Here is a 14556-nt window from a genome sequence, read left to right on the forward strand (position 1 = left end):
TAACAGTACCACTTACACATTACTTGGATCCCCCCCCCCCCCCTCCCTCATTGCTCTATTACTACATAAGAGCCTTGGCAACTGCTAACTTATAACCACTAAATCACACACACACACACTGTCATTTAACATACATCTACTCCCCAAAAAACCCCACAAAAGCAGCACTTAAAAAACACTAAACAGCCAAACTTGTTGCCCTGTGTGTACTCTTCAGTGGAGTCACTAAACCAGCCATGAACCACATGTTACAAGTGTCAGTTATCATCATCACTACACTCAGTGACAACTGTGACCTCAATTGGCATCTAACTGGAAACACACACACACACATGCACCATGTATGTAAACAATGGCTGGGTTGCACTCAGCTTGGAAAGGTCAAGGACTGCTTCTCACCACATGACAACATAAACAGTGGAACCTGGGGGGGGGGGGGGGGGGGGGGGTGGTATTCATTTACTGGGGTGTCTAAAAAAAACCCAGGGTTGCACTGAAACAAGGTCAAAATAGAAGTGTGGTTTCTGTTGGGGTTATTTCAATGTTTATACATGTTGCTATCCTTTTTTACATTTAGTCAAGTTTTCACTAAATGTTTTAACATAGAGGGGGGAATCGAGACGAGGGTCGTGGTGTATGCGTGTGTGTGTGTGTGTGTGTGTGTGTGTGTGTCTGTGTGTGTGTGTGTGTGTAGAGCGATTCAGACTAAACTACTGGACCGATCTTTATGAAATTTGACATGAGAGTTCCTGGGTATGATATCCCCGGACGTTTTTTTCTTTTTTTCGATAAATACCTTTGATGACGTCATATCCGGCTTTTTGTAAAAGTTGAGGCGGCACTGTCACACCCTCATTTTTCAATTAAATTGATTGAAATTTTGGCAAAGCAATCTTCGACGAAGGCCGGGGTTTGGTATTGCATTTTAGCTTGGTGGCTTAAAAACTAATGAGTGAGTTTGGTCATTAAAAATCGGAAACTTGTAATTAAAATTATTTTTTTATTAAACGATCCAAAAACAATTTCATCTTATTCTTCGTCATTTTCTGATTCCAAAAACATATACATATGATATTTGGATTAAAAACAAGCTCTGAAAATTAAAAATATAAAAATTATGATCAAAATTAAATTTCCGAAATCGATTTAAAAACTATTTCATCTTATTCCTTGTCGGTTCCTGATTCCAAAAACATATAGATATGATATGTTTGGATTAAAAACACGCTCAGAAAGTTAAAACGAAGAGAGGTACAGTAAATCGTGCTATGAAGCACAGCGCAACCGCGCCAAACAGGCTCGTCACTTTCACTGCCTTTTGCACTAGCGGCGGACTACGTTCAGTTTCATTCTGTGAGTTCCACAGCTAGACTAAATGTAGTAATTTCGCCTTACGCGACTTGTTAAGTACTTGTAGTCACATGCTGATGATGTCATTACAAAAAGATCACGTCCTAGATAAAAGAAAACAAATCTTATGGGCAGATAGCACAGAATAGATTAATGGATTCACAAGATACTTGTCACACCAAATGAGCAGCACAGTCACATTATGTAGGAGAATGTGTGGGAGGGGGGCTGCACCACAAGAACAGATGAGCGACTCCTGCTACATCAACAAACCCAGACGACTGGAGTACAACTACTCTTTAGGATCGCATCTGACCAAGTGCATGATGAGTTCTCCACAGCAAATACCACGAGTGTGAGTGGACGACCCACTTTTTGTGACCTCATCTCCTTGGTAAATCAACTTATTCAGAAACACTGCACACAACTTGGACTTTAACACTAACACATGTACAATCACACACAGTGCCACAAACATATGCAGACTTTTCCACCAACAGCCTCATTTCATATAAAATTAAACACAACAACAGCAAAACTCATGCAGTTTTCAGTGAAACTTTCACAGACATTTACTGGTGTGTTCATGGCTGACTACGGCACTATTTTGTTTCACTTTCCATAATTTTGATGACATAGTGTCTCATTCTGGCAGCCATCACCTCTTTATTGATTCTGAAACTATCTGTGGCACATGGTACACACTTTATTCCTAGTGCCCCATCAATTTAATATGCAGATTACTTGAAAATATGATTGAAAAATAACTCTTGCTGTGACCCTGACCCCCTTTTTGCAGGTTAAATTGATTTCAAGTAACAGCTTGAGCTTTTTCATAGTTGTTTCCTGCAGATGTCCACACATTTTCAGATTATAAGAGTCTGCACTAAGCAGAAAGTTTACACTCAAATGGAAAAAAGTGTAATGACCTTGACTCTGAGGACAGAATGTTTCTTTAAAATAACCAACTGTCCTGAATCTACAGATACTCTCATCTTCTGATTGTAAGAAAATCTGTTCACAATCTTTTCTGGCAGATCATTTGGCAATATATTTTGATGAAACACACAGATCTGTGTCAAAAGATTCCCAAGCTGTCTTCTACCATGGGTAATTAGTAATAGTAGTGTCCTTAAATTGTTGAAAAATAACTTTCCGCTTGCTGAAATATAAGGAAGTTTTAGAATGTTACCTACACCAAATGACTTGACTGAAAAACAGCCGAGATCAACGTCAGGACATAAAAATTCCAGGTTGAAGGCTAGACTTACCAAATCAGCCTTGACAGTGGGGCGCCCACTAACGGTGGGTTTTGGCTTGTTCTGGCCGGGTACGGTTACAGACACCTGTCGCTTAGCGTTAGGATCCATCACCACCGATCCTACGCTGCTCTTCTTGTCCTGTCAATGAAGAAAGAAAAAATACTGAAGTTCAAGTTAGTACAAGTAAGTTTTAGATGCAGCAGTAAAAAAATAGTAAAAAAACAAAACAATGCTTGGAAAAATATTGTGCAAAACAATGCCAAGACACAAACCGCACGTAACAACATTGAAACATAAACTGTGCAATACAGAACTTTGCTAAGACAGATACTTGATACTCACAATAATGCTAAGATAGATACTGCGCAACACAATTGCTAAGACAGAAACTTGATACTGACACTAATGCTAAGACAGATACTGCATGAAACAATGTTAAGACAGATACTGCGCAAAACAATGCTAAGAGTAAGACAGATACTGCGCAAAACAATGCTAAGACAGATACTGCATGAAACAATGTTAAGACGGATACTGCGCAAAACAATGCTAAGAGTAAGACAGATACTGCGTAAAACAATGCTAAGACAGATACTGCATGAAACAATGTTAAGACGGATACTGCGCAAAACAATGCTAAGAGTAAGACAGATACTGCGTAAAACAATGCTAAGACAGATACTGCATGAAACAATGTTAAGACGGATACTGCGCAAAACAATGCTAAGAGTAAGACAGATACTGCGTAAAACAATGCTAAGACAGATACTGCATGAAACAATGTTAAGACGGATACTGCGCAAAACAAAGCTGTAACAGATACAGCACAAAAACAATCCACATTTTCTGCTGTGTATTTCCTAACATGTTCACTTCTCCTTAAAAAGAACAGGGTATTGGTTCTTGCTCAATCATAGAAATGTCAATGAAACCTTATGTTTAGCAAGATGATAGACAACCAAAAAGTCACTGACAAATTCATCAACCAGGCCTGAAAGAAACACAACACACTCTGTTTACTAACAAGTCGATTCTTGGGTCACACAGCAGTCTGTGTTTATCTTTTTTCCTTCAATGGCGTAAGGCATGGGTACTAATAACCCTTGGGGTGATACTTTGGACCACTCAATTACTCATTCAGATTAATCTACTACTGGTCTAGTGACCTCTTTTTCTCTCTTCATCTCAGTTTGCTATTGTGTCGGAAAAGCACAGGTGCATGTCAGTAAATCCTAGAGAAATAAGCTTATTCAACCAACGACAAAACCAACAAGTCGCGTAAGGCGAAATTACTACAATTAGTCAAGCTGTGGAACTCACAGAATGAAACTGAACGCACTGCATTTTTTCACAATGATCGTAGTCCGCCGCTTGTGCAAAACGGAGTGAAACTGACGAGCCTGTTCAGCGCGGTAGTGGTTTCGCTGTGCTGCATAGGACACTTTTCTGTACCTCTCTTCGTTTTAACTTTCTGAGCGTGTTTTTAATCCAAACATATCATATCTATATGTTTTTGGAATCCGGGACCGACAAGGAATAAGATGAAATTGTTTTTAAATCGATTTCGGAAATTTAATTTTGATCATAATTTTTATATGTTTAATTTTCAGAGCTTGTTTTTAACCTCTGTAAACTTACTCGCATTACAAATGATTTAATACAGTGGGAACCCCCCTCTTAACGTGCCCAGTTTAAGACTCCCCCCTATTCAAGATCGGATTTTCTCAGATTTTTGGTGGTCCTAAAGGGGGGTTCCACTGTACATAAAGGTGGCGGAAAAGTATCCTTCTGAGTGTGTGACTCTCAAAGTATAAAGTGCATTTCATAGGTCCATCAGGTTTTGCTGAGTTTCCTGAGGAGTGCGAGTTGGAGGAGAGATACAGTGGAACCCCCCTTTTAAGACCCCCTCCCTTTTCAGACCTTGCTATTTCAGATTTTCTGTACATAACATCTGTAACTTTACCCCCATTTTAAGACTCCCCTCCTTTTTAAGACCTGATTTTCTCAGATTTCCTCATGTCTTAAAAGGGGGGGTCCACTGTTCTAGCACTACAGGAAATCAACAAGTCACTTTGGGTTATCTAAGTATTCTTCTTGCGCTTCATTTCATCATGGTGTACATGAATTCATTCCTGATTTTGTAGTTTGCTACTATTCAAGTGTTGCCTTGTTTCATGAGCAATTTTTTTTATTTATCAAACAAGAGGCGCCAGAAATATATGTATTCATTCCTGATTTTGTAGTTTGCTACTGTCCAAGTGTTGCCTTATTTCATGAGCAAGACATGGTTGATCTACTTTTTTTATTTATCAAACAAGAGGCACCAGAAATTACTTTATAAGTCGCTCTCATAGCTTGCTGGTGAATAGAGTAACACTAAAAGTAAATCAATCCCCCAAAAACTTAACTCTTGCAAAGTAGGAGCCCCCTGAAACATTGCTGGTATAACGTCTACCCGTTCCCTCCAAAATATATTTAAATTAAAACTAAAGGGATGCTATGCAATATCCCAAAAATTCTCATTGTTCACTCTGCTTTCTGATCTTTCCTTACGAAAGCAGCATTAGCAGGTGCATCATAGCAGAAGAAAAAGTTTTGTCACAGGTATAGCCAGCTTAAAAATAAAACACCAAATAAAAAGAGAAAAGTTACATAATCCCAACAGTGGTTGTTGCAACATATGTCGCAGCATGATAATACATACACTAACCCTCTAAACTTGTGTCTGGTTTCAGTTCTTCACAACTTTTATTCACCCTGTAAGGCTGTATCATTCAAATATATATATACACACAAAACATAACACACAATTTGACCCATGACCGCTTTTCTTTATTTTTTTCTGTCCCTTTATTCACCAGAGGCCCTGTAATATGACTAATGTATTAGGAATAGCATCTGGGTAAGGGTTCACATTCAAGACTGCATATTCAATTTCATAACAAAACTTCCCCCAAGAAAGTGACATATGGCAGATGGCAGGGTAAATACGTTAATATATACATAAAACTCTTGGGATTTTCAGTGTACGAACGAAGAAGAACAAGAAGAGCAAACGCTCGATCGAGTCACTTTCGCAGTTCTGAATATTATATGAGGCATCAGATGGACAGGAAGAAATTGCTATTCACAACACAATGAGTCACGTTCACATAAAATTTGAGCCCGGTCACTTTTATAGTTTCCGAGAAAAGCCCAACGTTAAGTTGTGTGTTGCCGAACAGAAAAGGCTAGTTATCTCCCTTGTTTTTCTGATAACGTTCGTAAAAGGCTACAGATGTAAATACTTTGATGTAAAGAATAATCCTACAAAGTTTCAATCACATCCGATGAACTTTGTCAAAGATATAAAATGTCTAATTTTTCCTTTGACGCTGACCTGTGACCTTGAAAAAGGTCAAAGGTCAACGAAACCATCGTTAAAGTGTAGAGGTCATTGGAGGTCACGACTAAACAAAATATGAGCCCGATCGCTTTGATAGTTTCCGAGAAAAGTCCAACGTTAAGGTGGTGTCTACGGACGGCCGGCCGGACGGCCGGCCGGACAGACTAACACTGACCGATTACATAGAGTCACTTTTTCTCAAGTGACTCAAAAACTGCAAAAATAAGGAAAATGTCTTCAAATTGCTTACTGTTCTGGCGTCACGTTCATCCCTGATGGATGCAGTTTCGAGATGAGTTGTCACGTCCTCCATGTTAGTGTCTCCTCCACGCATAGTATCAACGTCAGGTGACTCAGATCCACCAATGGAATATGGCACAACACTGTCAGGAGGGTTCTGCCAGTTAGCAAGTCTCCCAGCTGTCTCAGAGTTGGAATTATCGCGAGACCGACTTCTGCGCGTTGACATTTCGACTCCTCAGCCTGATAGCATGAAGGGGGTACAGCCTGCCTGAACAACAAAAAGAGAGAAAGAAAAAAACCACCTTCTGAAATATCATGACATGAAACAGCATGGTTAAACAAAAATTATTGACTGCCCTTTCAAAAGTTAATCAAAGGAGTTTACAAAGCCATTATGTTTCTTCTCACGTTTTCTATCTAACAATGAGTCTTAGCGAGTTAGTCTAATTGACATACTTGCACACTTTCGTAGTATTATAATTTATATTATGTACAGTTTTTGGTTAAAGTATTACGATCTTAGTTTAAATTATGTCTGAACAAGCGCACAAAAACACTGTAAACGTATTGTAAAAATACAATGGAACCCAAGCTTAGGGATGACCTGTTAGCAGCTAACTGCAAACAAATACAGAAACCAAATGTGATATAATATATGCAGTGATCCCTTGCTTTGTGTACACATCTGTGTGTGTGTTCCAAGCAACAAAATTTAAGACAATATCACCCACTGGCAGTGTTCATTTCATGAAGAAATTATAGGTTTAAAACTAATTCTAGTAGTAGTAGAGGCAAATTGTGTCAGATCACACACAAATTTTCACAATTCACCAGAGTCGCTCCTATGCTTTGCTAGATCTACACCTTCTTTCTGGTGAAAACCATCTTGTAAATCATCACAGAGATCCATCTATTAATGGAAGGGCGCTGGTTCTGTGCGACGCTTAGTTTTCGAGATAGGTCTGACTGACGAAGAACAGGACGTCACATTCCAAATAAGCACGACTATGTTGCAGGTGGAAGCCGCTGAGATTGCATTTCTTCGGGAGGTTTCCGCAAAAATAGATATTACACGATTTGCGCGAAACAGTAGAGAAGCAGACGATCTCTGAGATCTCTGTTCGTCTTGTGATAACGTTATTTTGTATGATAACGATTCACTTGCAAACTAAAGTATACAATTTGGTGTGTCAATGGTAAATGTAAATAGAAATGTGTAATACAGACAAAGCTAACAAATAAACAAGTTTTTCTCGTGAAAATGTTGCGTTGTGCGGGTGGCCACGTGATGTACACAAAGCAAAGTGCGGGACGGACTCTGCTCTGTGCTGTAACACTGGCAAGTTCAAAACACGAGAAAAGAATTTCGTTATGCGGGCAGCCACGGGGGATGTATGTATTTTTCAAATGGTTGTAAAATAAGTCTTGTATTTATGACCGTACTCAGGCCCTGTTCTTTCTTTCGTCACACCTAAAACAGTTATTTCTTGTGAGTGACGCAGCATTATATGCTTTTACACGGGATAAGAGCATCCTGTTACCTCCAGTTGGACTTGGTTCCGTTCTATGTAGAGTAGGAGTGTTTTTATTGTGTACTGAGGCCAAAAAGAAAAATATGTCTGTTTCCGGTAACATCGCCGAAAAAAATAGGGTCGGTCGGTCGGTTTTTTTATTTTTAATTTTAATCCTTTTTCTTACATTCTGTTAACATCTTTTTGGTTTTTTTCCCGGCGTCATTGGCCGCCATGTTTTTTTCGCGTGACGACGAAAACGGGAGGTAAGTCTCATAGATTGTGAAGTCTCATCGACCGATTACCTCCCTTTTTTGGTGTTTTTTTTGTGTGTGCGAAAAGCGAAAAAAACCTTTAGGGTCGGCGCTTAAAAATAGGGTCGGTCGGGTTACCGGAAACAGACATATTTTTCTTTTTGGCCTGACATAAGTGTTGATTCGCAGATTTGATTCAGCAAAAATGTTACACTCTGCACAGGAAACAATCAGACGTGTTGATTTGTTGGTACATTTTCAAGTGGAGAGATGCTCTTATTGAATGTAACAGCCTGGTCAAATCTGTGGCGGTTTACAGTTACACAATTGTTGACACAGTTACTGAGTTAGGCAAGCAGTGCACCGTCAAAACACTTGTGTAACCAAAAATATAAATGAGCGAGCTAGCAGGGTAACTGAGAGTTCCTCGCCTAGACCAACACTAGCAACAGTTTGTTTTTTTAACCACACCACAACTAAAATTACATATATATATATATTGCCTTTTCAAAAGGAAGGCACTCGCAAAGTTCTTCCTTCTTCTGCGCTTGTAAACAAGGATCATGAAAGCTTACTCAAACATCAAAATTACCTTTTACTATTACAGAAGAAAAATAAAAGCTTATTGTTATCAAAGTTATTACTTTGCCACAGACAGACCTAGATCTACACATCGAAGCAGCAATGGAAGAAATGGAGAAAATGTGTGTGAAGTGCTGCTTAGGCTTTAGTATTTTGGCAGTCAAGTTATACCATTTTCACTTCCTTGTCTTTCATTTTATTTTGATATTTCATCAGTTCAACTCCTGTATAGTACGAAAGTGAATAAAAGGAGGGGGTATTCCCGGGGTAAGCGGGGGACAAGTTAAACTACTGCACACAAAACTCAGAAGAGCCTTTGAGTCAATTTGATAAACATAACTGAGAAGAAAAATGACTAGTTCTGATACTAAATTTCAATGACATCAGTGTGTCTAGCACATACATGCCAAGACTGTGTATTATGTATATATGCTACAACTAACAATAGATTAGTCTTGTAATAAAGAGCTGTCTGTCTACCTACATGTATCAACAATACTACAAATGATGTACGCAGCATCACGTCTTCTTTCACACAAAGGGAACACATTGTGAAGCATACACATGTACTCACTGTCCAAAAAAGAAAGAGTCCTGTGAAGTGATTCACTGATTGTTGTGGTGATTGCACAACAAAACACAAGGAGGCTGCAACCACAAGACTGGGTGTGATGCAGCTAAAATCAGGAAATGGAGGTACTCTCCCCACTTCAGTCAGCAGTCATGGCAATCATCCTGCTCTCCCCCATCACCACTAGGATGGAAATTTATTCCTGCTGAAAACAAATGGCCTCATGTCAACACAGCTCTCACACAGGCAGGCTGTCTGTTTCACAGACATACACATCTAGTCATTAGCTGTAAAAATACTGCTCTCTTTCTCCGATCCTTCTGTGGGCTCTGATTCAGCCCTTCCACTTCTGTGACTCTGTGTCATCACTTGAAAATATGCCTTATCTGCATCAGTCAGTGCATTACGCGCAAAATCCCAGGCCTTGCGCTGGAAGGTCACACTCTACTGCCAAGTCACTGGCGCCGGCAGTGGGCGAGGATCAGAAAACAACATCAAAACAAAACGTGATCACGGAACAACGCTCTGCACAGCATGCAAATCGAAGTCTGCTGTATTATTTCATGTCATGATGAGAGCTTCCACTGTTCCAGGTGACCAAATTAGCGAGCTCAATCATCTGTGACGACTTTCTAGGATCGGAGAATTTCACGTCTGCTGATTGACAACCGTTTCATCCGCTGCACTCAAATGAACCATGACCGTCCGTTATTTTTGATAACATGCAATATGTGTCACAAAACCCTGACATTTTCCCCTCATGTCTCGATGCTTCTGTCGGCAAGGTTGTCTCTGCTAAAACGAGGCAAATGACACACATTTCAGAGCCTGCCGATGTTCCTGGAGAAAAAAGAAAACAAAGCGCATCAATGCATGCGTCAGACGTGTATTTGACATTTTTGGCAAAATCATAAATTTCCCGAGAATACGTCCGCTCACCTTGTTTTGCACCGGCCGCACAGACACTGGTACAATGCACATCAAATGCAACAATTATGCGAATATTTTGGATGGAGATTGGTTTCTTCATAGATGCGCGAATTAAATGCGCAAGAACCATACCGGAAGTGACGTCAATTTAAGGTCACAGTTGCAGACATAAAAATAGATGCCTGAAACCAGATCATAAAGTCATCAATGGTTATGATTCCGTATCTCAGAAACAAATGCGTTATTTCTAGTGATGAAAATAACAATGATCCGGTGTAACTGGTTTCGGTGTGTTCAGTTTACAAATCTAGTTATTATTATTCATGATGGCGTTTTTCCGCTTCTCTTTTTTTCAGTTCATAGGCAAACTGAGAAACATAGCACGCAGTTAAACACGTCATCGTGACATACCGGGCAATGATTGCACAAACACACACACACACACACACATGAAAACAACCAGCCATAAATACATACACGGCACTCGACAGTACGCTCGGACAAAAATAGTAGTTACTCAGCCAGCCACCAGGCCGGTGACACCCGTCCGTCTAGCAGGCGACGCAATTTTTTTCCACATACAATTCATCATCTTGCAACCAAAAAAGTGGGGATGGGGTGGCGGGGATGGGAGCCTTGTGCGAATAGAGGGGGGGGGGGGGGGGGAGAGAGTTCGCATAATTATGTTCCTCCGCAAAACTGCTCATAAACGGCGACGTTATGTATACATTTGTCTTTATTCTTCACTAGTCATGCCATTTATCAGAGCCGGACTAGGGGGGGGGGGGGGGGGTTACAGGGGTTGCGCCCCCCCCCCCCCCCCCCCTGGCTTAAGCATATACTTCCCAAACGCATTTTTTTCCTTCTTCATTGCCTATACAGCTTGCTGTCGAACTTACCTTTTTCGTTCAAGGAGAGGCTTCCTTTCCCTCCAGAAACATCAAAAAGTTTATTATTACAATTTCCCCGTATATTCGGGGAGGTGTAAAGGTTTCGGACTCTTTCAGCCTGTTTGTTTGTTTGTTTGTTTGTTTGTCTGTCTGTATGCAATGCTAACTTAATTTTTCTGTCCCCAGAACTGACTAGAGTCTATTTGGGACATAAAGTGGTTATATGCTGACAATTTTTTTTTAAAGCTAAAAGTCTGTCAGTCTGTCCTTCTGTCCGAACTTAAATCTCTGGTGTATCATATTGGCCGATTGAGCTGAACTTGGTCACAGCGTAGCTGCTTTGAAGTGAGGTGAAATGCGGTCGTAGCAACTTAAAACTATGATATTAGTTTGGCAGTACCCGGTGTAGTATCCCGTTTAGTCCCCCCTCTGTAAAGGGCCCGCCGGGGGCCCTTTTTAGATTTGAAAAGGTTCCCTGTGGGCCCTTCTCAGGGGTGGGACGAAACGGGATATTACTCACCGGCACAGATTCTCTTGGTCTTTGAGCGGCCACACTCCTGCCTTTAAAGGCACAGTAAGCCTCCCGTAAACATCACAGATACTGTCAGGCTTTTACACACAGTACAAACACCCTTTCATTTAAACACTCACCACTTGAGAACATCCTAGGTGCCCTCCGTAAAGAGCGAGCAATTTTGAAAGAATTTATTTTTGCGTGGTTTATCTTACCCCTGAGCCATCGTGAACCCGTGTGATCCAGTTTCCTTTTTGGCTTACGTAAGTGTAGCCTATGCGATGGTAAACTCTGTCTGTCTGTGCGTGTGTGTGTGTGTGTGTGTGTGTGTGTGTGTGTGTGTGTGTGTGTGTGTGTGTGTGTGTGATAGAAACTTTAACATTTGAAGACGTCACATTATGGCGTAAGAGGGTTAGACGTCACGCGAAGGAATTACTGAAAGTCTCGGTCATTGTTATTTTGAGCGGGCCGAGACTAGTTGGCAGTCGTGTCCCTGTAAGTAGGCTACACATGCAGACAGACAGATCTAGATCTAGTGTCTCGCTTTCTTGCACAGTGTCACCTATGCTTACTGTGTGTGTGTGTGTGTGTGTGTGTGTGTGTGTGTGTGTGTGTGTGTGTGTGTGTGTGTGTGTGTGTGTGTGTGTGTGTGTGTGTGTGTGTGTGTGTGTGTGTGTGTGTGTGTGTGACGGAGTGATTGAGTTTGTGTTACTGTTTGTCGATTTCTTACGTGAGCCTTGAAGGCTTCGGATCTTGTTTCACAATGAAGTCGTCAGTTTGTAATTTGAATGCGGCTCGCTGTAAGCTTATCTGCAATAGCACGTTATTATGTACCTTTGAATCTGAACGAAACAAAACGGCTGTGATTCACAAGAACTCTAGCGATGGCTTTTGACTGTTCAGATGAACTGGCGATAGGCATAAACCGTCGTCTGCTACGAGAACCACGACCTTGCCGTGACCCTGCTTCCGGGCTTGTCGAATCTTTTCTCAAACTTTCAAAACTTCGAATTGTACTGATCTTGTCTTGATGAAAAAAGAATTCTTTCATGATTTAAGAATGTTTGTGTAACAAGCTGTCAATTTATTACTGATTTAGATTTTAAAAGTTAGGTCTAGCGCCAAAACGCACCACGTACGGTCCGATTGTGTGAGGAGACAATCCGCAAAATTAATTCTTTGCTGAAAATTGCTCGCTCTTTACGTAGGGCACCTAGCCGGATGTTCTCGTTTGGCGAGCGTTCAAATGGAAGGGTGTTTGTACTCCGAAAACGGCGTATGGCTGCCTAAATGGCGGGGTAAAAAACGGTCATACACGAAAATTTCCACTCGTGCAAAAAACACGAGTGTACGTGGGAGTTTCAGCCCACGAACGCAGAAGAAGAAGAAGAAGAAGGGTGTTTGTACTGTGTGCAAAAGCCTGACAGTATCTGTGATGGTTTACGGGAGGCGTACTGTGCCTTAACCAAGTACCCAAGTTTCATTTACTTTTTCACAAGGAGTCCGCTATATTGCGACGAATAAATTTTTGTCATTGTCTGATATGTTAACGCCGAGGCCGATTTTACAATTCAATGGTAATTTTTAGGTCTGCCACGGTCTTCGTGTACCATCTGGCGGCCGGGGGTTGGGGTAGGGGGGGGGGGGTTGGGGGGTTGTGGTGGTGGTTGTTTCCGGTGTGACGTTTTCATCTTTCGCCGTGTTGATATTTTGCTTCTCGGCCTCGTTGATCTAGTATAAACTCTACACTGAACAAAAAAAACACCCTTCGATAGTACTGATGAGCGACCTTGTGTACCTTACATTCATGGGGCCAAATTTTTCCAACCAATTTGCTTTATTTAATTTAGAAATTTGTTTTTCTTCTTACTCAAGGGACGTAACCACTCAGTACACGTTTTCGAAGAATTCGATTTTGGGGGTGAAATCTATTAAATTTTACCACCAATTTTCTTCACATGCAAGAAACTGACATGCTTTTCGTCCATAAATAATTTCACTTCTTAATTTTACCAAGAAACAACATTTCAGTCTTGAGTATATGTCGAGGGGGAAATATGTACACAGGCGAAAGATGAAATCGTGACACCGGCCCTGCATATCAATCAATCAATCAATATGAGGCTTATATCGCGCGTATTCCGTGGGTACAGTTCTAAGCGCAGGGATTTTTTATTTTTTAAATTTTTTTTATGCAATTTATATCGCGCGCATATTCAAGGCGCAGGGATTTATTTATGCCGTGTGAGATGGAATTTTTTTTACACAATACATCACGCATTCACATCGGCCAGCAGATCGCAGCCATTTCGGCGCATATCCTACTTTTCACAGCCTATTATTCCAAGTCACACGGGTATTTTGGTGGACATTTTGATCTATGCCTATACAATTTTGCCAGGAAAGACCCTTTTGTCAATCGTGGGATCTTTAACGTGCACACCCCAATGTAGTGTACAACGAAGGGACCTCGGTTTTTTTGTCTCATCCAAAAGACTAGCACTTGAACCCACCACCTAGGTTAGGAAAGGGGGGAGAAAATTGCTAACGCCCTGACCCAGGGTCGAACTTGCAACCTCTCGCTTTCAAGCGCAAGTGCGTTACCACTCGGCCACCCAGTGAGCAGCGTGTCTCTACAAGTAATTGGTGATTGGCCTATAGTGTCACGTGAGTTTGTTTGCCTCAGTAATTCCAAGGAAAAGCAACTCTTCCACAGCCTCTAAAAACCTGACAGGTATTTCAGGAATTCATTGTCCGACATTGATTATCTCACACCGGTGACACTGTGACGGTTCCCCTACGCTTTGTGTTCGGTGCCCTGACCCTTTGTGTTCGGTTCCCACTCGGTTCCCACACGCCAAAATTCGCGGACAAAACATCCATTTATGGTAGTATTACGCAATGTTGCTCTCTGAGAATGGTCTTGTTAGATCTGTGAGTGTTTACACTACATGCCTAGGTGCTGTTGGATTGAAGGTTTTTGATATTTTAGCCGTTATTAGGTAGAATGCCTTCCACTTTACTGCAAAACTGCATAATTCGTAGCATCGGCAAGAAATATCCT

The 14556-nt window shown here is 41.0% G+C and overlaps 1 protein-coding gene across 1 annotated transcript in view; it reads right to left on the reverse strand.

Moving 5' to 3' along the window:
* The window catches only part of LOC138971416 (leucine-rich repeat protein SHOC-2-like), a 44456-nt gene extending 34261 nt beyond the window's left edge, over window positions 1-10195 (reverse strand). The window contains exons 1-4 of the mRNA XM_070344143.1: window positions 10098-10195; window positions 9162-9363; window positions 6248-6508; window positions 2622-2750 (exon numbers count right to left, since the gene is read on the reverse strand). Of these exons, the coding sequence (XP_070200244.1) occupies window positions 2622-2750; window positions 6248-6466 (348 nt within the window). The 5' untranslated portion in view covers window positions 6467-6508; window positions 9162-9363; window positions 10098-10195. The remainder of the gene's footprint in view (window positions 1-2621; window positions 2751-6247; window positions 6509-9161; window positions 9364-10097) is intronic.
* Between the last annotated feature and the right edge of the window lie 4361 nt (window positions 10196-14556).

The sequence above is a fragment of the Littorina saxatilis genome, linkage group LG7 (assembly GCF_037325665.1).
Source record: "Littorina saxatilis isolate snail1 linkage group LG7, US_GU_Lsax_2.0, whole genome shotgun sequence".
NCBI lineage: Eukaryota > Metazoa > Mollusca > Gastropoda > Littorinimorpha > Littorinidae > Littorina > Littorina saxatilis.